This window comes from Eschrichtius robustus, chromosome 3 (genome assembly GCF_028021215.1).
Source record: "Eschrichtius robustus isolate mEscRob2 chromosome 3, mEscRob2.pri, whole genome shotgun sequence".
NCBI classification, from domain to species: domain Eukaryota; kingdom Metazoa; phylum Chordata; class Mammalia; order Artiodactyla; family Eschrichtiidae; genus Eschrichtius; species Eschrichtius robustus.
The window spans coordinates 153,587,028-153,610,758 of NC_090826.1; the positions used below are offsets into that span (position 1 = coordinate 153,587,028).

At 37.8% G+C, this 23,731-nt stretch overlaps 2 protein-coding genes across 2 annotated transcripts in view; both read right to left on the bottom strand.

The window, feature by feature from the left end:
* LOC137760733 (complement receptor type 1-like) overlaps nucleotides 1-23,731 on the bottom strand; it is a 169,677-nt gene that overhangs the window by 138,595 nt on the left and 7,351 nt on the right. The window contains exons 5-8 of the mRNA XM_068537637.1: nucleotides 23,243-23,641; nucleotides 21,147-21,323; nucleotides 20,962-21,064; nucleotides 20,240-20,325 (exon numbers count right to left, since the gene is read on the bottom strand). Coding sequence (XP_068393738.1) covers nucleotides 20,240-20,325; nucleotides 20,962-21,064; nucleotides 21,147-21,323; nucleotides 23,243-23,641 — 765 coding nt within the window. The remainder of the gene's footprint in view (nucleotides 1-20,239; nucleotides 20,326-20,961; nucleotides 21,065-21,146; nucleotides 21,324-23,242; nucleotides 23,642-23,731) is intronic.
* Nucleotides 1,801-19,100, bottom strand: CR2 (complement C3d receptor 2). The gene is made up of 17 exons (XM_068538443.1): nucleotides 18,680-19,100; nucleotides 17,089-17,277; nucleotides 16,904-17,003; nucleotides 16,594-16,676; nucleotides 15,665-16,072; nucleotides 14,887-15,063; nucleotides 14,717-14,807; nucleotides 14,342-14,418; nucleotides 13,018-13,422; nucleotides 12,293-12,377; nucleotides 11,855-11,937; nucleotides 10,599-10,991; nucleotides 9,370-9,555; nucleotides 8,092-8,280; nucleotides 6,736-6,759; nucleotides 5,964-6,039; nucleotides 1,801-1,891 (listed from the first exon to the last, which is right to left on the bottom strand). Exons 1-17 carry the CDS (start codon nucleotides 19,098-19,100, stop codon nucleotides 1,801-1,803), a joined length of 3,078 nt encoding a protein of 1,025 aa, XP_068394544.1.

Below are 23,731 nucleotides of genomic sequence, written 5' to 3' on the forward strand. Positions count from 1 at the left end.
CCTCCCCACCTACCTTCATCTGCACCCATATATTCTACCTTCCCTCCTGTTATTAAGGCCATGCACCTATCTAAGGTCTACTCCTCTGCTTAAGTCCTGGATCCCACTCCTTACCCAGATGTTGCTCCAGCAATTCTTCCTTTTCTTTCCTGCCATCATTTTCCCCCTTCCTACTAAATATTCTCTTCAGCTTACAGGAATAACAGCTATTCCTCCACTCTTAAAAATACTTCCCTTTACTTCTTATTCTTGCCATTACTCTACTTATCTGCTCCTCTTTATAGAAAAACTCCTTGAAAGAGTTAATATCTCCAATTTCTCTCCTTTCACTCTCTCTTAAGGCCACTTCAATCAGCTCTAATTTGCCTCTTTCCTCTACACCAAAACTGCACTTGTCAAGTTCACCAGCAAATCTTGTGCTGCTAAACACAATGGTCAGTTTTCACGACTAATCTTTCTCGATCTCTCAGCAGCATTTGACAGGGTCTGTCACTCCATCCTCATTAAAGTTCTCTCTTTGCATGACTCTAGAACACCACACTCTGGGGTTCTCTCCTGAATCAGAGCTGCTTCTTCACCCCTGTGTTGGCTCCTCCCCACTCCATGGCTCCTAATGTTGGAGGATCCAGGGCTCAGCACTTGGACCTTTCCTCTTCGCTAGCCTCTTTCACCCCCTTGCTGATCTTACTCGGTTTCATTATTCTGTACATCCATACACTGACAAGGCCCAAATTTGTATGCCAAGCCTGGTCCTATTCCCTAAGCGCTGACCTGTACATCCAGCTACCTCTTCGACACTTGTACGTGGATATCTATTAGATATCTAACACTTAACATCTCCAAGGTGGAACTCATTTTTCTTCCCAGTCTTGCTTTCCATTCTCAGTTGTCTTAATTAATGGCAATTCTGTCCTTCCAGTTACTCAGGCCAAAAAACCCAGGCATCATCATCGACTCCTCCCTTTCTCTCATATCCTGATACAAACTGTCAGCAAACTCTACTGTCGCTATCTCAGAAATGCATGCAGAATCTGAATTCTTCTCACCAGCTTGTTGGTGGCCCCTCACAATTTATTGGAGTTCTGTGATAGGGTCCACAGGGATTCCCCATCTTCCACCCGTGGCTACATACACTCTCTTCTTAACACAGCAGTTAAAGTGATCATTTGCTTCTCTGCTTAAAACCCTCCAGTTGTTCCCATCTCAGAATAAACACTAAGCTCATTACGATGACCTAGCATACTCTGTAGGGTCGACCATCCTCACCCTCCTCCTGTACCTCTCTGGTTTTGTCTCTGCTGCTCTCTCCCTTGGTCAGTCCATGCAAGGCCACACTGCGGCAGGAACACTCCACCTTATTATGATCTTTGCACTTACTGTTCTTTCTTCCTGGAATGCTCTTTCCTTTACAAGGCTAGCTCCTTACTTCACATTAGTCTTTGCTCAAATGTCATTTTCTTAGTGAGGACTTCTCTTCCAACTACCCTGGCCTATCTATCCCCTTTCCTGCTTTCTTTTTCTCCACAATACTTAATCATGTTCTTATTTATCTTATTCTTAATTATTTTGCTATTTATTTAAATATTTGTTGAATAGATGAATAAATTTTAACAAAAACAGGGACATAGTTGGCAATGTGAAATAGATAAGCTAACAATTTTTGTGCATGATTAGTAAAGATGTGCAACAGAACCATATATATTTAGTACTATGCTTATTGATAAATTTAAATTGAAGGAAATTTTGACATAAATTAATAAGAATATTTAAAATTTCATTAGATACCAGTTTTTCTTCTGATTAGTTTGCTAGGTTGTATGGATCAACAGAATATACTTCCAGTGTTTCTAAATGAATGTCTTCTTTACGGCTTGTATTTGTATAGTAATTGCTAAATGGAAGAAAAAAGAAAAAAGAAATTCTTTACTCATTGGCCATGATTATTATAAAGGTGTAAAAGTTGTTTCCTTTCCATAATTCCCAACACCAAGTAAGTACTTTTCATGGATGATTTCATTTTATTGTCTTAAATATCCTATGAAGTAACCCCCATTTTTTGGAAAGACCCATAAAAATAACTTGCTAAGCTGCTAAGTATCCAAGACAGAAGTTGATATTAGGCAGGACTCTTAATGACTAATAACTATGACTCCCAGATTGAAAAAAAGTCATAAGCTTTCATTTTATAATATGATCATAAATTTACCTTTGGAGAACCAATCTTCCAATCTAACTTAAAAAGAAATTTTTTAGATTTGATGTTTAATTCAAAATCCTTACATAGTCATGCAGCGCTAAAAGCTTTAAATGATTTTGAAGACATTTTTACTTTTATTCTCTGAAAACACATGTACTTTGCTGTGCTTCTAAAACTCTTTGCCAAAATTAGCAAAGGACAATAAAATGTGATTGTACTATCATGTAGAACTCTGAGATAAAGTAATACAAAATTATTGGGGAAAAAAGATTACTGTTGAGAGTACTTACAGCCTGTCACTCACTATCACATTTAAGAGGTCAACTTACATATTTAAGGGGAAGGTACATTAAAATTATTATAAAATGGTAACTTTTAGGTTAATGTGAGATTTAGGTTTTATTAAAATATCTTAGAAGACAAGAAAAAAAAATAACATACTCTCTTCTTCACATGTTTGGATGACTTTTAAAAATATTTAATTTTGTTACTAGACATCAATTTTCGAATGATTCATTACTCATCTTACTTACAAAAAGTATTCAAGGCAACTCAAATGTCTACATCAAGTATCAGAAACTAAATTGAAGTCAGTTAGAAAATGGAAATAAAACAAGTGAGTGATGCTTAAGAATTTAGTTTAACATATACGTTTGGTTCATATCAACTGAGGCACTTACATATAGTATTTGATAAAAACATGTTAATAACCTTAATAATCAGACTGGAACATTATGAATTATTTGAGCTTGTAGGCATTCCCAAAGTTTGCAAATTTTCCTACACATGTAATGCTCTGATAGCAAACTTAGTAGCAGGAAGGAAGGAGATAGAGACCACATTTCTATTTTACTTAAACTTCTATTTAAATTACACTTGGCTAAAATTATCTTCTAACTTCCTGTGAGGAAAGCCATGCAAATGACATCCCTAGTTTTGTTTTCTTGAGACCTTTTTCTGTCTTGAATTCTGTGAAACTATTTTCCCCTTTCATCTTACTTCTGACTGTTCCTTCCCCTCCTGCCTCTTAAGCATTACTGTCCTTTTGAGATCTGTTCTCATCCCTATTTTAATCTTCTATGTTCTGTTTAGTACCAAGGCTTCAATTGTGATTTAAATGTCATCTACCTGAGTCCAGTCCTCTCTCTTGAGTCCTACGTCATGGGTGCCTGGAAGTAGCAGGTCAGAACTGAACTCATCATCTTTCCCCACAAACATGTCCCTCTCTTCTTTTGATGAACCGTTGGGCCCACCCAGTGACATCTGCTTGACTCATTCTTTGTGTCCCCTTCTCCCCACATTCATCAATTCACTAAATCCTGGAAAGCCTATCTTCTTCATAGTGAAGGCATTTCTTACATCTATTCCATCCTCTTGAGCCCCACCACTGCTGCTTTTGTTGACAGCCCAGTACCGCCCCTTCTTTTGAAAATGCAAATCTGAACGTATTGCTTCACTTAAGATTCTACAGGATAAACACCAATTCCTTGTCATCACATGCAAGGCTTTTGATGATCTAGCTCTTGACCATCTTTCCAGATTTCCCCAAGACTGTTAAATTAAACATTAGTTCAATGGGATGTTAAAAGCCTTATATGAGAAAAAAAAAAAGTTCTGCAGTCCAACTAGTTTGAGAGATTAGTTTTTAAAAAATTAAACAGGCATCTTTATTGTAGAACTTTAAATATTCTCATGGTCATTGTGAATCTCCATGAGAAAAATGTAGTATGAAGTATTTCCCAATCTTTTTTGGTCAGAGAACACTGTTTCTCCTGAAATCATTCACAAAACCAGGGTTATGTGATACATACTCTGATAAACACTACTGCCTAAAGTACATCTCAAATGTAAACCCTTGCAAGACCAACTGTGCTCAGGCCCTCCCAGGCTTAGGGCAAACTATTCAGGTTCAAAGATGCCACTATTACATAGTTTCAATGTAACCCCTTCATGTCTGATGCCTGCACTAGGCATTATAGAACTGTGAACAGTGTAATCAGATCATTTAGATAGATCCAAGTGACTTGGCATGTTAAAGTAATTTTGCTGGAGTTTGTGGGTGACATTTTTAGGGTGACATGACTTGATCATCCCCCACTGGAAGTTACCTGAGATTTGGTAAGACTTCACATGATTATCCTCCCTAACACTAGCATGTATGGAGACTTAAGAACCTGAGCACACGGAACATTTCCAGGCTGATACCTGATGATATCATTTGCTAAAAATGTATCCTTTGCACCTATCATAATATTCTGTAATTTCCACAAGATGTATGTGGTCAGAGGGGTCTTTTATGTCACTCCTCCACATAAACCTATGCCACCTTCACCTTCAATCACCATCACACATACTATTTTCCCAGTCATGTCAACTGCTTATGTAGTTCTCATAATATATGATGGAATGACAAGCCTCTGGGTCTTTGCTCAAACTGCTCCTTCTACCTGGAATACCTTTCTCCCCTTGTTTACACTCTCTTGAGGTGCACCTGAAATATCTTCTCCACTATGGAAACTTTTCTAATCAAAATTCCCAAGCACTGCTCATTTGATTGTGTCCTCACCAAATATCACATGACCCACTATGGCAACATTACTTTATGGATACAAATGTTTTTTAAAAAGAATAAATTAAAAATAAAATGTAAAAGTATGTCTAATTTCTGGATAATAAAACATAACAAAATATAGAAACCTAGTCGTATATTTAAGGAGTCATGAAAACAACCAAGCGAGAGAAAACATTACTTGAACAGATAGAAAGGCCTAGTAAATTTCTGAATGGGAATGCATTACAGAAAATGTGCCAGTTCTCAACAGTTAATCTATAAACTTAAATGCAATCACAACATATCTGTTTTTAGAAAATGACAAATCATCTAAAACTCCTGTAAGAACAAACAGAAGAGAGAGGAAAAGCTTAAAAAATTATAGTGAGGGGATTCTTGCTTTATCAGATATTATAATAGTAGAAAGCTATACTATTTAAACACAAAGTGGTTTGTGATAGAATAGACAGATCAATACAACAACAACAACAAAAGAATCCAGAAACACAATACATCCAGATAGATTAATTATTTGACATATGATCAAGTTAGAACTAACCTTCTAGAAAGTCATTTGGCTATATTTACTAAGCATCTAAATGTTCATACACTTATCCCTAGCAATTCTAGGAATCTAGGCTAAGGAAATAAGGAGATGTGGAAAAAGTTTCTTTAAAGGTGTTTCTCATATCTTTATTTATTATCAAAATAAATGTGGAAGCAACCTAAAATTTCAACAATATAGATACATATAACAGAAAAATATGCAATTAAGTAGGTAAAAAGAAAACATGATTTAATAAAAAAAAAAATCTGTACCTGAGGCTAAATGAAAAAAAAAAATTAAGGCAGGAGACTATAAGGCCAAAATTTCAGTTTTAAAAGGAAAAAGAGAAATAATATAAGGAAAATGATCATACCTGTATAGGAACGTACCAAATATCTGCAGTTGTTATGACTGGGATTTTTTTCTATTTTCTAGATTTTTTATTACATATAAATAAACATAATCTGATCTGAATAAACACCATTCAAATAAAATTAGTTTGTTATCTTTTAAGTTCTTACAGAAAGGGCCTTCTATTTAACACAAGATACCTTATTCCAGTTATCCCATTGCAGTATTTATTTCATTTAACTTGTCCTTCTGTGTTTAGTTTCAGGCAAGAAGTCAAAACCTTTTGTGCGTTTTGGTCAAGCATGCGTTGAACTTACCTTTCTCTGTGTTTTAATATCATGCGTAAGGTGATAGCACCCAAGCAGAAAAGAGCTACTACCCCTGCAGAAAAACCTAGAAAACAAAACAGAGTATCAAATGCTAGAAAAATGTGACCTACCTTGATTTGAAGTGACTGTGGGCCTATTCCTAGTGGTGGGGAAAATGTTATGTGACTTTTCTACTTGTTCTTCTTCAACCATATAAATACTGAATTCCTAAATCATCATATGTGGGCCTAACGTTTTGGATTCAATCCAGTCCATATTTAATCTAAAGGACCAAGCATTTGACCACAGGGTTCCAGTCAAGTTTCTGTTGAGCTTTTCTGTTCTTTTCAGTTTTATCAGTAATATTCTTGTCACTGGGGTGAAATTAGGAGCTCAGGACACCAGGATCCCATGACTTTGCATAGCAACATTAAACTCTCAGTTGTGAAATATATTTTGTTACTGCAGAATAAGCCAGTCTATTTTGATAGTAACCAAATCATGCAAAAGACCAAGAGTTAAACTAAATTTTTGGTAAACTTAACTTTCAATTTAAAAACTGGGAATAGCTGTTCAAGTCATTTATTACATTCTATCCAAAAGTGACAGTTTGTGATGTGAAGTACACATTAAAAGATCCTTAAAACACTAAAAAGAAGATAACTTCTTATGAGTTAAAGTGAAAAAAAAAATTAACAGTCAGGATATATGGCCTCAAATGTTACATACATTTTTATAAATCACCATTAGAAGTTTTCTTCGAGTATTTAAGAAAACTTACCGCAAATAAGAGGAACAAGTGAGCCTAAGGAGAATACAAAATCATGAAAATATTAGTCTAGTTGCATGGTTCCACATAGTTCTAAGTCCCATGGTAATGTCCCAGAAATTAATCTCAGCTCCCTCCTCTCTAAGTCTACTTAAAAAGAGGTATTGGAACCCTGAATTATACCCACTCTTTCTTTCTCTTTTTTTTTTTTTTTAAATAAATATATGTATTTATTTATTTATTTATGGCTGCATTGGGTCTTCGTCGCTGCATGCAGGTTTTCTCTAGTTGAGGCGAGCGGGGGCTACTCTTCGTGGTGGTGCGCAGGCTTCTCATTGCAGTGGCTTCTCTTGTTGCAGAGCATGGACTCTAGGCGCATGGGCTTCAGTAGTTGTGGCTCGCGGGCTCCATAACACAGGCTCAGTAGTTGTGGAGCACGGGCTTAGTTGTTCCGTGGTGTGTGGGATCTTCCCAGACGAGGACTCGAACCTGTGTCCCCTGCATTGGCAGGTGGATTCTTAACCACTGCACCACCAGGGAAGTCCCTACCCACTCTTTCTTCATTTCTTATGTAACAACTTCATTGGCCTTTAAATTTTGTTTCCACGTTAATTAAGTAGGGGTAGTTCATTCATGAAAAAAACCAATAAACTCAACTTTATAATCAGGGATTTCTCAGGTCAGAATGCAAACATTAACTGTTACAACAGGTTGGTTAACATATTTTTGGAGGCCCCTGTCATATTGCTAAGCACTTATAAATCAAGATTCAGCAATAACAGAAGTCTCAGCAGCAAGTCCTTTCAAAATACAGTCTGTCCTCTGTATCTGTGGATTCAACCAACCACAGATCAAAAATATTCGAAAAAGCAAAAAATTTCAGAAAGTTCCAAAAAGCAAAACTCACACTGCGAGCCCAACAACCATTTACATAACATTTACATTATATTAGGTATTATAAGTAATCTAGAAATGATTTAAAGTATACAGGAGGATATGCACAGGTTATATGCAAGTACTATGCCATTTTTTATAAGGGACTTGAGTATCTGCAGATTTTGGTATTCAAGGGGGTCCTGGAACCAATCCCCCTGAGGATACCAAAGGACAACTCTATAAGGTTGTTAGTTTTGCACCTTTTAAATTAGTGCTCTCCTCTCTTTATTTCCTTTCTTTACTTTCCCCATTCTCTGAAAGTCTCACTTTTACTACAGTAGACCACCAACTTCAAATTCATCTGTTACTATACCACTGGTCACAGACCTATGTCAGTTTAAAACCCAGGAGTCCCTAACATTGAGGGATACCACTCACTCTCTTCTTTCCAGCGAAACAAGTAGGAGCTGCAGTGAAGCCCTTTGTACTTACTTGGGGATTTGCAAACAGCCAGGGGAGGGTTCCATCCGTGATCTTCCTGACACTGGCTCTGGGGACTGCCTTCTAGGGTATACCCATCTTCACATTCTAAAGTGATGACAGCTCCATACTGATACATTTTTCCAGGCTCCAGCCCACTCTGGATTCCATTTATATGCTCTGGGAAGCTACAGTTCACCTCTGAAATTAAAGGAATCTAATTGAAGCTGAGTCATATTTTGACATTTTACCAAGAACGTAGATACTGCCCTTAATGGAAAGGTTTATGAAACCAATTTAGTTTATTCTCAGTTAGTAAAACTTCACTGAAATAACACAAAATGATGTCCTAGGCATAGCCTTTTAGTGTCAGCCATCTACCTCAGGAACGTACAGGTAATCATACCAGATTACTTTCCTTTTTTGTGCTTTAGTTTCTAAACCAATAATGTTGAATAATTTTTGTGGCTTCTTAGAGAAATGATGAGGGCTGAATGAGTAACATTAAGACTTCTGAATTTTTGTTTCATCAACTTTGACTCTTATTCTCCAATTCTTCTTACATGTAAATGCTTCCTCATTTCTTCTTTCATCTTTTCAGTGTAGGGGCCAATAGTGTGAGATTTTGGATTTGAACCTGACTCTAGGATTTTCTAGCTGTGGGACTTTGTGTAAGTTACAAATCTCTCCATTCTACTGGGACCTCATCTATAATACAGGGATAATGGCACCAATCACTGATATGGTTCTCACGAGGATTAAATGAGATAATGCATGCAAAGTGCTGTGCACAGTATCTGGCATATGGTAAGAAGTGCTTAACTAATATTCAGTATTAATTCATTACTCATATTTCATATGCACTGCTTATGATAATGAAAATGACATTCTGAAACTTTTATAAAAATATACCTATAATCCTACCACCACTTAGAGGAAACATACTCAAAAGATAACTTTACTTTTTATGAGTATTTTGTCAAATGCACACTTATAATAACTGTAACCACAGTGTAAATTCAATCTGTACTTTAGTTGTTTGATTTACATAAAGACTTCAACTTTCCATATATAAATGACTACATAAGTGATAGCTCAGATAGAGCCTCAGACACTTTTCTTATTTTGCAGTATTTAGATGACTTCATCTATTAATCCAATTAAATGCATTTAATTAAATGATCCAATTAATGCATTTATTTGGCTATTTTAAGTTGAAAGTACCTAACTGAATATATCTATTTCGGACAAATTTTATTTAAAAAATAAGAAAACAAATAAACAACACACCTTTGCAATAAGGGACAGGTCCGTTCCAGGTTCCCTCATGTGTGCAAAGAAGGAGTGCATCTCCTACAAGCAGGTAGCCTTGGTTGCAGCTATACAGGATTGACATTCCGGGAGAAAATCGAGCTATGTCTCCACCAGTATGATTTCCGTGGGGGATCTTAAATGGATGTTGACATCCTAAGAAAGCTTAGACACCAATTTAAAAAGATCTTTAATTTAGTACAGAGGAACACATAGCCAGCAAATGGGTGATAGCAATACAGAAAGAAGGCAGGCAACAAGCCAACTAGTCAGTATCCAAAAATATTCATTTAGCCCAAACCAAACAGTACAGAACAGAGATTTGCATTTCCTACCTATATCATATATGATCTGAAGACAAATGTCAAATGGAAGACAATGAAACATCAGTGGTTACAGCACACAATTGTAATCTATCAGAGAATAGTAATCTTTTCTTTTCTCTTTAAATGGTAAAAAGGCTGTAGTCAACGGTCACACCCTCAAATATCTACAGGAGCCAGGAAGTGAAGCCACCAGATATGGTAAGTCACAGAGCACCTGTCCTTCTAAAAATGGCAGCCACTGCCCAATTCAAGATACTGGTACCTTGCAGGAAAGCAGAGGGGGCCCTCACTGTATCACAGGTTCACTGTTTGCCTTGGGTGGTGGAGATGGGTTTCACTTAAAATAAGACTACTGTGCTAGCCAAAGAAAACAGTTTTGAACTCAGTTCTTGGTCACCAGTTGGCAGCCTCTGTTGTAGATAGCCACTGATAGGGATACAACTACCGATGATAACTAAAATTACAAGACAATTCAGTGAGTTTTAAGGCCAGCTCCACTCTCCAGAATACTCAAAGATCCCTTTCTGGCTTGTATCACAGCCTTACATATCAAATTATCAAGCAATATTACTGCCAAACATTTGCCCAAAATGGTATGTGCATTTTCCCCATTCTAAAGTAATAAAAATAATAAACTTGGGAGACTCCATCAGTTTCGAAGTTAACCATTATCCTTTCATGTACCTTTTTTCAACAAGCTTAGAAAGAAAAGGGAAAAAAAGAATGAGCTGAGAAGATAAGGCAAGGCAGGTATTTTGTAAAATAATATGACTGCCTTAGCTTTTATTTGCTTTTCTTTAGGCAGAATGGCAAGTGCAGATTCAAAACCCTTTTTCTTTATTCTGTGCAACATCTCATATTTTAGTCCTGAAAATATCTTACCCTTTTTGATACAAGTTGGTACAGCTGGCACCCATTTGTTGTCAGTATGACACCTAATCAAGTGACTCCCATTCATGATGAAGCCGGGATCACAGGCAACATGTACTATGTCATTGTGGGAATATGAAGAACGAGTTTTATTTAGCTTGTATCCATGTAGGACCTCTGGATTAGGGCAGTGAGTCACAGGAGGAGATTTTATGCACTGTGGGGGAGGTCCACTCCAAGATCCACGTCCTTTAGAATCACTTAGGCACCGTATACTTTTCTCTCCCAGAAGATAGAATCCTTGGTCACATTCATAAGAGATTTCATTTCCATACAGAAAGTGTTCTGCCATCACATCCCTGTGCCTCCCATTGTTAATCACTGGTGGAGGTTGACAGTGGATAACTGCAGAAGAGATTAGGAAAGTCTACTTCAGCTAGTACACCATGGTGGACAGTTTTCAATCAGATACTATAAAACTAAATAATAAAACTATGCAACTGCATGTAGTGCACATAGCTATTAAGTTATTTAAATTTTAGATGCTGGATTATGCTTTCTTTTAAAAAGCTTTATTAAATTTTTGACTACATGAATAATACACACTCATTCCAAAAATGATTCAGAAAATACAGTAAAGTATTAAGAAAGGAATAAATACAGCTATGTTCTCATGAAATAGAGAAATAGTCTCTTTTTGTTATTTTTTAAATTTTGAGCAATTAGCAGGTATATGGCAAATACAGTCATTCCTCAGTATCCACAGGGGATTGGTTCCAGAATCCCCCATCAATACCAAATTCTGAGGATGCTCAAGCCCCTTATATAAAATAGCATAGTGTTTGCATATAACCTACGCCCAACCTCCTATATACTTTAAATCATCTCTAGATGACTTATAATACCTAATACAATGTCAACGCTGTGTAAATAGTTGTAAGTAAAATGTAAATGCTAGGTAAATAGTAGCCAGCACATAGCAAATTCAAGTTTAGCTTTTGGAAGCTTTCAGGATTTTTAAAAAAATATTTTTGATCTGCAGTCGATTGACTCCATGGATTTGAAACCTTCAGATACAGAGGGCCAACTGTATTCATTTCCTACTTGACAATTTTGTTTCCCAATGCTAGTACCATCCAAACACTAAAACATGTTTCTTATGTACACTGAGCTAGAACACATCGACTGTTAAGGTATAGATTAGTTCTGTAGTGACCTGTTCTCTTTAAACCCCTACAACCCACTGACAACTTTTTTTTTAAACTTACCTTTACAAAGTGGAATCTTTTGGAACCAAACCCTATTCTTATCACCTTGACATTTCCGATAAGCATGTCCAGTCAACTGGTACCTAGAGAGAGATTATAATACGTTTTCTCTTCCTAAAAATCACATCTCTGAAACCTAGCCTCTTCAAACCACTAATACAGAGGCACTTCTAAATAAGAAATTTGGCAGAAAGGAGTCAAAACTCCTGGCCCTTCAAGTAAGCAAACTACTTTAGACTTAGAGTTACTCCCAACAAAGCCATTTCCATGTCAAGAAAGGACTGAAAAGTTAGAGATGCTACTTAGACCTTTGGAACCTCACAATCTCTGTTAGTGTGACAACGAGGAACCTCTAGAGGGAGTCACCAAGACAAACTGAGGCTAGAATTAATGCACAAAGCAAGGTGGAGACCCTTTCTGAGAATGAATCATACTTACCCATCTTGGCAGGACATATTAACTGGTACCACAGGTGAACCAAGTGGAAGCTCTTGAAGACCTTCCTTCAAAGGTTGGCATGGTGCTTCTAGAGGAGCAAAGTTGGAATTACTTATACATGCCTGATATAAAAGAGAAAGACAACTCAGGAACTGAAAGTACCTTCACACCGAGGGGCAGAAGGACTCCAATTTCCTGAAGGCATACAGTGAATGGATCTGTTTCCCACAAGCAAGTAGCCAGGATCACAGGTGTAGTCTACAGTCATCCCAGAGACAAAGAGGACCCTATTTCCACCTGTATGCCGACCATGGTGGAGCCCAGAAGGTGGCTGACAGCCTAAAGAAAAAACTTCCCACATAAATACCAACAAAAACTCAAGAACACTAAGTATACAACATTTGACAATAGACAGTCTGAAACTTTTAAGCCAAAGATCATCAAGCTCTTATTCATTACTGAGTGCTTTCTGCTCTTTTGAAGGAACCTGGAACCTTAAAAAAGATCCTCTCAATTATTTACCCTGACTGTATCCCAGATCCAAGGGAGCATTTGCACAAAGAATATATACAACAGCACACATAAACTGTTTTGTTACAGAATGGAAGAATTGGGACAGTAATCTATGCCCCCTTGCTTTTTTCCATAACTCTAGCTTTGGGTGGGAGATAACAAACAAGAATAAACAAGTGAATACCTCATTTTTCTCTCCACTGAGTTTTTACCTTTTTCACAAACTGGTATTTCAGGATCCCAGGTGTTATTGGCTTTGCAACGAACCTGACTGCTGCCCTTCAAAGTAAATCCATTATTACACTTGAATATCACACTGTCATTGTAGAAATATGGGGCTTCCTTGCTAGATATCTTGTATCCATTTGCAACGTGGACATGTGAGCACTGAACAGCAGGGAGGGAAAGTTTACAGAGAGGAGCGGGTCCACTCCAGATGCCCATCTCTTGATCGTTGCTTGTACAACGGATGGTGCTCTCCCCAATGAGGTTGAACTTCACTCCTCTCTCTGGCCCGGGGTTACATGTGTAAGTGACTGTGGTACCATATAGGACATCTGAGGAACTCCCTGTGTGTACTCCATTGTAGATAACAGGGGGTGGTGGGCAGGTGATATCTGGAGAGATGAAAAGTTACTGTACAATTCTGTTCCAGTATTAAACACCAAAGAAGAGAAATGAGGCTGGTTATGAATCTTTTGTTATCAGGTTTCTTGAAGCATATGGGTGAGATGTGATGATATGCATTCTATCAAAGCTCATTATTATGCAAAATTCAGTTTAAAAGATTTCATAGGAAAGATTTTTGTAATGTGTTAAAAGTGAAGATGTAGATCAATATCATATTGTGAGGCAGTAAAGTCTGATAGCAAATTATTAATTAAGAGAAGAATTCTTTTTTTAATAACCAATAGGTCAATAAAAGGCACAGGGGAATAGAATTAAACTTTTTTGAGATGGTACATCGTTTTGCTGTGGTGATATGATAGGCTAGCCAAGAATATTTATTGTTGATTGAACATCTACTTTTTGACAGGCAATTGTCTCATCTGCAAAGGAGGGATGGGATAGTACCATTTAATTATAATAACTTTGAGGTCTGCAGTCTGATGCTAATGTTACAGATAAGAGGCTAGAGTTCAGAGAAGTTACATAAATTGCCCCCGGTTAATAAGCAGTAGAAATAGAATCCGAGTTCAGATCCCACACCAGTTCCCTTTCTCTCCACTAAACTACAGTGTACCCAAAATTAAGGATGGTGGCTCATATACTCACTGACCTCATTACTCTTATTATCCCATATCACAAAAGAGAATCAGTAACTAAATGCATTTAAATTAAGTGATTGCTAGGCTTTGAAGTAAAAGAAAGCAAAACTGTGCAACTATAACTGTTGACAAAGTGAATAGAACAGAATCTAATATTTTTATTCCCATAACATGCCTAAAACAGAAATCTCACAGGATTCTAGACCCTCTGTTATTCATATTTATAGATCTCACATTATTCAAGATCCTTTGTTATTTTTCTACTCACCTTTACAGAGACGAATCTCCATAAACCAAGGAATTGTGCCTTGACACTGCTGATAAACACTCTCGCCTAGCCGGTACCTAGGGACAAAGAGTCATGACATTTTGCCGTCTGGTGACCACTAACCTAAGCAAGAGCTATTGACTCAATAGCAGACACATTACTTTCAGTACAGGAATCAATAGGAACAAAAACGTAGCCAGCATCAACACAACCCACCCATTGCACAGCATAGTTTCCATTAATGGAAAAATAGAGTGATCACACTTCCATGAACACGTGACGGGGGGGGGGGGTCTTTGAGATTAACTCCTACACAGAGCTTGCAATGTAACTGATAAGCCAGACCTAGTTCAGACTGAGACAGTCCTCACTAACCCTTCGTCACAAGAAGAGTTGACATCTGGTCTGATAAGTTGGTTCTTGGGTTTTTTAAAGACTTGCTTTCCTATAGGTTCACATTCTGCCACTAAAAAAAGAGAGGAGGATGAGAAGTCAACTCAAGGCAATCTCAAAACCAAAAAACATCGACATTCAAAGCCTGGAACCTTTGCATGTGGGGGCAGTGGGTATCCACACTCCCTCAGAGGTACAATGTATGGATTCTTCTCCCACCAGCACATAGCCAGGGTCGCAGCTATATTTTATGGATGTTCCAGGGTCAAAGCGAATCATGTGTCTATATTCCTTTTGCCCATGGAGGATTTTAGGAGGAGCTTGACAATCTAAAGGAAAGACACAGAATTTTTCTTATGTAAACAATGATAGAAAGAAACTGAGCCAAAGAAAGTGACATTTATGCTACAATTCCACTCTGGTGGCAGCTGTACAGTACAGAAGTAATCTTGCAGCCCAATTTTGGATAATTTTAGACCAGTGGTTGTCAATTTTTTTTCTGCATTTAGGCAGCTGCAGATTTTTTTTTTCCATTCCCACTGGGTGCTCCAATTCCTCTGTTGTACAAGGAATCATCTTGTACATTTCAAATGGGAGATTCTGACCTATCTGTAGGGTTATTTTGCTGAAGTCAAAATCACTTTCCTTTTAAGAAATCACTGTTAAGACAAACATTTTTTTCCCAGTTGTTTTCCCTTTAAAGAAATAGGCAACTTAGTGGTCCCTAATGATTTTTCCCCCCAAGGATAATCCTACAAAATGAATGGGAGACAGTGTTTAAAAAGCCTTCTATATAATTTATCTTCACTATATTTTGTAAAATTGAGGGGACTGGAAGTTGGACAAGGCCCTGCTGAACTCCATAACCCCTTCTCTAATGCTTCAGAAGGATGAATCAGTGGCACCTGTTCCAAGCATTGGAATACTCACCCTTTTCACAGACTGGTACCGATGGTTCCCATGTGCCTTGGGCATTACATCGGATTCCCTTGCTGCCCTTCATGGTGAAGCCAAATACGCAAGCAAATACCACAGTGTCATTATAGGAATATTGATCTTTCTGCCCGGATGATATTTGGCCTCTTAGGATCTGGGGAGGTGGACACCGAACCTCAGAAACAGAAAGTTCACAGCGTGGGGCAGGGCCGCTCCAGGTCCCAGTCTTCTGACTATCAGTGGTACAATGGATAGTTCTCTCCCCAGTGAGGATGAAGTTCACTCCTTGCTCTGGGCCCCGGTCACAGGTATAAGTGACTGTGCTTCCATACCGAACATTCACTGAAGAGCTGCCCGTATGTCTTCCATTGAGAATAGAAGGAGGTGGTGGGCAAAGAATTTCTAGGAAATTACAGAGAGAGATGACAAGATTCCAACTGTACTACAAACAAAGAATGTCTCGGGTATTGCTACATGCCACTCTCACATCCTGGGTTCAGGGACAGTAATATTGGAATCTGTAATGAATCTGTCAAAGCGGCTATAGCAATATAATTCAGAAAGTATGATTTAAAGCTTTATTCCTTAATATATCTACTTTGCTGATCCTTTGATTTCTTTTACCAAGTATATAATCTCCTTTATGTGCATGGCCTGGCTGGCAAATGTACATAGCTTTCAGAGAAAGAAAAGCTTAGAAACCCTGTTTTACTTGAGTAAGCAAAGGACAAAGAGGTAATTCAAGGATGTTTCAGTGAAGAACATATCCCTTAAAGATCTAAAGATCTCTGGGGGAGATCCTTGTTCTATAAGATCCTGTATAGTAACAACTGGAGGAAACGCTTTCAGTTAAGCTGAGAATGTGGTGTCCTGTTGAACCTCTGGCCAAGGAACTAGTTGCAAACCACAGTCACTTAACATACCTTCACATACTGGCATCTTGGTCCAAAAAGTACGCTGTCCAACAATTACACACTGGCTAGAAGGTTGGCCTTGTAATCGATACCTGGAGACAAAGGGAGGTCATTCAGAACTATTAGGCAGAACAAAACCCTCTATTTAAAATCCAAATTCACTTAATTTGTGGGCACCAACTCCTTTTATTGGCATTATCTCTCACAACCTTAAGCTGTCCATCGACCGTCACAGAGAAGCCTTCTGCAGGTTTCACAGTTCACACCATGCACACATAAGTCAAATGAATTAAATCTCATAGGCTCTCTAGACACTCACCCTTCACTACAGGAAAAGTTCACAGTTGCACCAACCCGAAGACTTGTGGGCCTCTTTAACTGCCCATTGAGAAATGGTCCTGGAGGTTCACACTGTGCCTCTAAGAAAACAAGCCAAAGATGAGCAAAGTGTGGCAAGTAACATAATAGCCCAAATTCTTAACATTGATTGTAAATTTAGGGTACCTTTACATGTGGGAGTGACAGCACTCCAGTCTCCCGAAGACAAACAGCGAATGGTCTTTTCTCCAAGAAGCAAGTAACCAGGTTCACAGCTGTAGGTCACAGACAATCCTGGGGCAAAGGAATCAACACTCTCCCCTGTGTGATGCCCATTGGCGATTGTGGGAAGTGATGGACACTCCAGGGGGATATCTTTACACACACACATTAGGAAAAAGGTCATCAGATAGCTCCTTCACAGTCTGTATTTTGACTTAGTACATACATCCAAATAAATGATACATGGTCTATGCTAAGCAGTTGTCATTAATTTTCGACTCAGTCTTTTAAAGATCAAACAGGTATGGTTTAATTATATCCATTTTATACCGCAAATAGTACATTATTTTTTATTTTTAGTTACACTTTATGAATCACATTTGCAGTGTGAAAAACTTCAATTACCAAAAAAAAGTCCATTTTCACTCGTACTCTCATTCTACCCTTAAGCCTATTTTCTGCTCCAAAAGTAGCATGTTGTTATTTATGGGGTTATCCTGCCAGATACTAGTAATATAGTGTTTTTGGATCCTATACGTGATATATCTATACACATATTTTGGGTGTGTATGTATACTCAATACGTATTATTCTAGGCCCTGCTTTATTTGCTTAATAATCTATATCTTTCCATGTCATTACATATAGGCCTATCTAAATCTTTATAATCTTTAATCCTATCTATAATCTTTAATTGTTTTTCATGGTCACCCCATTTGAGACTATCTTCAGATCTTCCCTTCCTCCAAGATTATATATCTGTTTACAGATAGATAGAATCATATTTTTCTAATAGTAATTTTTTCAACTCTTTAATCAATTTAGAATTTATCAATATTGTTCTTTATTAAGAAAATAAATACCTTATTTCGATGGTATAATTTTTGTCAAGTATTGCCAGTTCCCATAATTACATCACTGAAATTCAGATTTAGAGTTCAGCAGCAACATAAACCACACCAAATAATAAGGAAAGGAAGAGTTTACAGTACTTCTTATTTTCAAAGTTACTTGATTTGAAATGTTATGGCTTAGGACATGAGTTTGAAAAATAGTGGATCACTCAGAAAGTATTTATAGAGGCCAAAGAGAGCAGCACATCATTTCTGCCAGACTATACTAACAGCTTTTGTAGATCAATTTTAAATCCACTCATTGTGTTTTTGCTATTAGAGCCCACATTTCTTCTCATTTTAACAATAACCCAGATATGCAGTTGAAAACTGTGAAACCCAATTCCCGCAGTCCAAACAAATTCTGGCCCCCATCCTTGTGGGACTTATTCCATTCAATTATTAGGTGTGTTTAGTTAGATTTTCCCATTATACTTTAAAATTCTTTGCTCTACTGATGTTTGTTGAATGAATATTTATATCCCTCTACAACCAAGGAAAAGCCAGGAAACCATAATTTTCACCCTTTCCGTTGCTTCCTCCCTCCACCCTTACCACTCACACATCCACACTGTTCTTCCTTCAGAATGATACCAAACTTAATCTGCACAGAAATGCGAGGCTCCAAGCTCCTGAATCAGTTTTATTTTCATTCTACTCACCACTTTCACAGGTTGGTAGTGGTGTTGGCCCCCATGTTTTATTTGCTTGGCACCAAACAGTTTTGTTTCCTTTCATGGTGAAGTTGGTATTACAGGTAAATGTCACAGAATCACCATGTCTGTATGGTGGTCTAGACATTTTATTTCTGTATCCACCTGGTACTATGGGCTCAGAGCAAATAGAATTTTTATTGTAATATTCACATATAGGAGCAGCTTTATCCCAGATTCCATTCACTTTGTCTTTAGTTATACAAAAAAGAATACTTTCTCCAATGAGGCGGAAGGCACCCAAACAACTGTACCTCACCACAGCGTTAACAGCTATGGAACCAGAATGATAACTATTCCGCCCATTTTTGATAGGAGGAGGAGGGTCACAAAAAATCCCTGCAAAGTAGAAAAGAAAATATGTGGTCATACTGATCATGACAATAAGATTCAAATTTAGATAAAAGTCCAAATATAGGTCATGTCACTTTTTCAGAAATAGGCTTAGAAATTTGTATAGTTTATTTCTTACTCATAGTCCCTGCCTGTCCCCAAGTTCCTAAATTCTTACCTTTCTCTTGATCCTCAGCAAACAAAGCAATATAGGACTATAAGCCATCTTGACCAAACAATAACAATGAAACAGAATTTATTGAATAGTTCTGTGTCTAATCAACTTTAATAATGAAACAAAAGGCAAACAGTCCATGAAAATAATATATTAATGACATACTAATCACACGTGGAGAGGCACCATGGACTAATGAAATCTGGGCTCATTAGTCCTGGTTTCAAATCCCCACAGTCATTCAATAGCTGTGTGACCTTAGGCAAGTCTCACCCTCTTTAAGCCTCGGTTTCCTAGTCTAGTATAATTCAAGGTTGTAATGAGAATCCAGTGACATAAAAGTACCTGAAAGGGGCAAGTACAATACCTGGAACATACTAATTATGCAGTGCCTGTTTCAAAAACACAGCTGGGGCTATAAGTAGTGAGACCACATTCTGTCCCGTTACAAAAGATACTGCAGCCTCACTGCAAGTCATTTGTCATCCTTTGATGCTGGTCCCATTTGAAAGACCCACAGGAAGTGATCAGAGGTTTGGAATAGTGACCTCATATCTTTTATTTATTTGTCCTAATAGACATGAAGAATATTAATTGTTTATAGCTGCATTGGTATATGCACACCTTTCCTGAGTGAGTCTTAGAATAAAGGAAAACTTGCCAACCTCCAAAACTTCTGGTTGATTTCCATTTAGCTCCAAGAATTGCTCATCAGATGAGGAAATGGCATAAGAAGACACAGCCAAACCATTTCAGCACATCAGTGCTATTCATTTTCAGTAGGGGTAATTTTTGAGAGCCTTTATCCTTATACACATAGAATACTCAATACCATATGTAGTCAACTGAATAAATTTAGTTTTTGTCTGCATTCTAGAACATATAGAAGAGTGGCATATATATGTTCATATTGATAAGATTTTATAATTGATAAATGCATGAGAATACACCAAAAATCAAGAGGCACGATCCATACTTGATTATTTTTGCTTTCTACTCACGTTCACAGACAGGAAACTTATTATTCCAGAGTACTCTCATTCCTTCTGAGACACACTGACTAGAAGATTGGCCATGTAACCGGTACCTTAAACAATAAGGGGTAGCAAATCATCACCAGAACAAACTAATTCTCGGTTGCATGGAATTCATCACTTCTCTCAAGTATATGGTATTAATAGCCTCTATTTTTGTAAGCATTTCTGGCTTAAGGAAAATGTCTAAGATTGTGAATCAGCTAAGCTATGTGAGGCCTTCAGACCAGCTGAAAACACAGAGAAAACAGTCCTAATGATCTGTTCTTTTCTTGAATTCTCTCTTTCCTCTTTGGCATCCAAATGTCAAGATTTTCTTGACAATTAGAAGGAAATAACCTAAGTTCCTAGTAAAGAAAACATCAGAGACTTTGTTCCCTAAGCTCACTTTAAAGAGTCCATCTTACTGAACCCCCAACATCTATTCAGACTCCAAAATAGAAGCCTTAACTTCAGAGCCCAAACTTTGCTTTTGCAAATGATGAAAGGATAATTCTCAGCTTTGGCTGGCCATGCACAATTTACACATTTGGGGAAAATCAATGGAATTTGCTTAATAACAGAATTCTTAATCATAAAGGGTAAAGAAAAGGAGAGAAAAAAATTTTAACTACCTTTAAAGATCACACTTTGCAATGCTTAGCTATGGATCATAGGCCCCAAGTCAGGCCCCATCACCTTGCACTCACCCCTTATCACAAACAAATGCAACCTCTGCCCCAAGCCGGAGATTAGGAGGAGCTACCACATGACCGTTGAGAAGTTGGTTTGGAATGGCATCACATGATTTTGCTAGGAAAAAAGAGACAAGGCTGGCACATGAAGAGTCAGGAAACAGCTAAGTTTCCTTGAGATGGAATAGACCTTTAGGCACCTTCACATTTGGGGGCTGGATGGCTCCAGGTTCCCAAGGATGTACACTGCATAGGGTTAGTTCCAATGAGAGTATAGCCAGGCTCACAGCTGTAGGACACTTCCTGTCCAACTGCAAAGAATTCCTCATCCAATTTGTTATAATTACCATGGTAGATATGTGGAGGTGGTAGACACCCTGAGAAAAGAACAGGACCAGAGTCCTTTTATTTCTGAAATAAGAACTTTCTTCTCTACAACCTAAGCCAACTTGAGGTTGGCAGGAGTCGGATGAAGGTGGTCATGTCAATTCTCCAAAGTATAAGGCAGACACTCTTTTGGGTGAGCTGCAGTGGGGCTAACATGTGTTTCATATTTTAGACACGATCAGCCTTGCATCTATCTTCCTTCTGTACCTTGATCTATGCCAAGAAACATTATTCCCATTCATCATTTTCCCATTTCATTTAAATGGATATACTCTCTCACTAATGTTGTAGCCAAAGGAATCAAACTATTATAATGCATTTTTACCACCAAAAATCTCCTCTTTCTTCCTGCTTCCCAAACCACTGATGAAGTTTCTGAGCCTTGTTGGGGGGGCTCCCAATGTTGCCAGGTTTTTAATAAGTCAGGCACTTCTCAATAAGAGTAGGGGAAAAAGGGGGAATGGGGGAAGTGACTTGATCTTAACTCTAGCCTTATTCCATAAAGCCTACATTTTTCAATAGGAGAATGTATAATACCTATAGTAATTTGAATCAAATTCTGATCAGCCCATTTCCCCCATTGGCCTGGCCAATAGGATTGAGAGTTTATTTTATCCTCATTTAAATAAAATCTAATCACATATGATTTTTTTAACATCTTTATTGGAGTATAATTGCTTTTCAATGGTGTGTTAGTTTCTGCTTTATAACAAAGTGAATCAGTTATACGTATACATATGTCCCCATATCTCTTCCCTCTTGCACCTCCCTCCCTCCCACCCTCCCTATCCCACCCCTCTAGGTGGTCACAAAGCACTGAGCTGATCTCCCTGTGCTATGCATCTGCCTCCCACTAGCTATCTATTTTACTTTTGGTAGTGTATATATGTCCATGCCACTCTCTCACTTTGTCCCAGCTTACCCTTCCCCCTCCCTGTATCCTCAAGTCCATTCTCTAGTAGGTCTGTGTCTTTATTCCCGTCTTGCCTCTAGGTTCTTCATGACCATTTTTTTTTTTAGATTCCATATATATGTGTTAGCATACGGTATTTGTTTTTCTCTTTCTGACCTACTTCACTCTCTATGATAGACTCTAGGTCCATCCACCTCACTACAAATAACTCAATTTCGTTTCTTTTTATGACTGAGTAATATTCCATTGTATATATGTGCCACATCTTCTTTATCCATTCATCTGTTGATGGACACTTAGGTTGCTTCCATGTCCTGGCTATTGTAAATAGAGCTGCAATGAACATTTTGGTACATGACTCTTTTTGAATTATGGTTTTCTCAGGGTGTATGCCCAGTAGTAGGATTGCTGGGTCACATGGTAGTTCTATTTTTAGTTTTTTAAGGAACCTCCATACTGTTCTCCATAGTGGCTGTATCAATTTACATTCCCACCAACAGTGCAAGAGGGTTCCCTTCTCTCCACACCCTCTCCAGCATTTATTGTTTGTAGATTTTTTGATGATGGCCATTCTGACTGGTGTGAGATGATATCTCATTGTAGTTTTGATTTGCATTTCTCTAAAGGTTAATGATATTGAGCATTCTTTCATGTGTTTGTTGGCAATCTCATGTGTTTTTTGGCAATCACATATGATTTTAATCATATAAAAATCTCTGATCATTAGCTCTGGTACTACCTGTTTTTTTTTTTTTTAAGTGTCTTCTAATTTCCCCTACATTAATGCATATCTAGCACTGTCCCAGAATATAGTAAATTTCCCAACTCTTCTACATTTAGATACTACTTTCAAAGTTTACTTTTAAATTCTTTAACCAGGATACCCAACTACATACACTCACTGTCTTTATCTTCCTCTTCTCATAGGTACCATATATCTATTCCTCCCAAAGTCTCAATTTATTTCTAGATCCCCAAAGTTTCAGCCCAACTCACCCTTGAAGCACCTTGGCAGTGGAGGGTTCCATTTGCTGTTTGGTTGGCACCATACTGTGTTGCTGCCTTTCATGGTAAAGCCAGGCTTACACTTAAACATCACAGAGTCATTTAAGGAAAATGAGCGTCTAAATCCAGATTCCGTAATTCCATTTTCAACTTCTGGAATTGGGCATTTGACTACATGAATACACCGAGGGGGAGGGCTGCTCCAGATGCCAACTCGATTGTCTTTGCTGGTGCAATATATTGACTTCTCACCCACGAGGTCAAACAGCTTTTTCCCATTCGGTCCAACATGGCACTTATAAGTAACCACCATTCCATAGTAAAAGTCCTCTCTACTGCTGCTGTAAAAGTCTCCATTGGAGATGGCTGGGGGTGACTCACAAGGAATAGCTTGGGGAGGATGGGGTAGATAGGAAAAGAGAGAAGGCATTTAAATGTTATACCTTCTGGGAATTTTGTCTTAACTCTTGCAAACCAAAC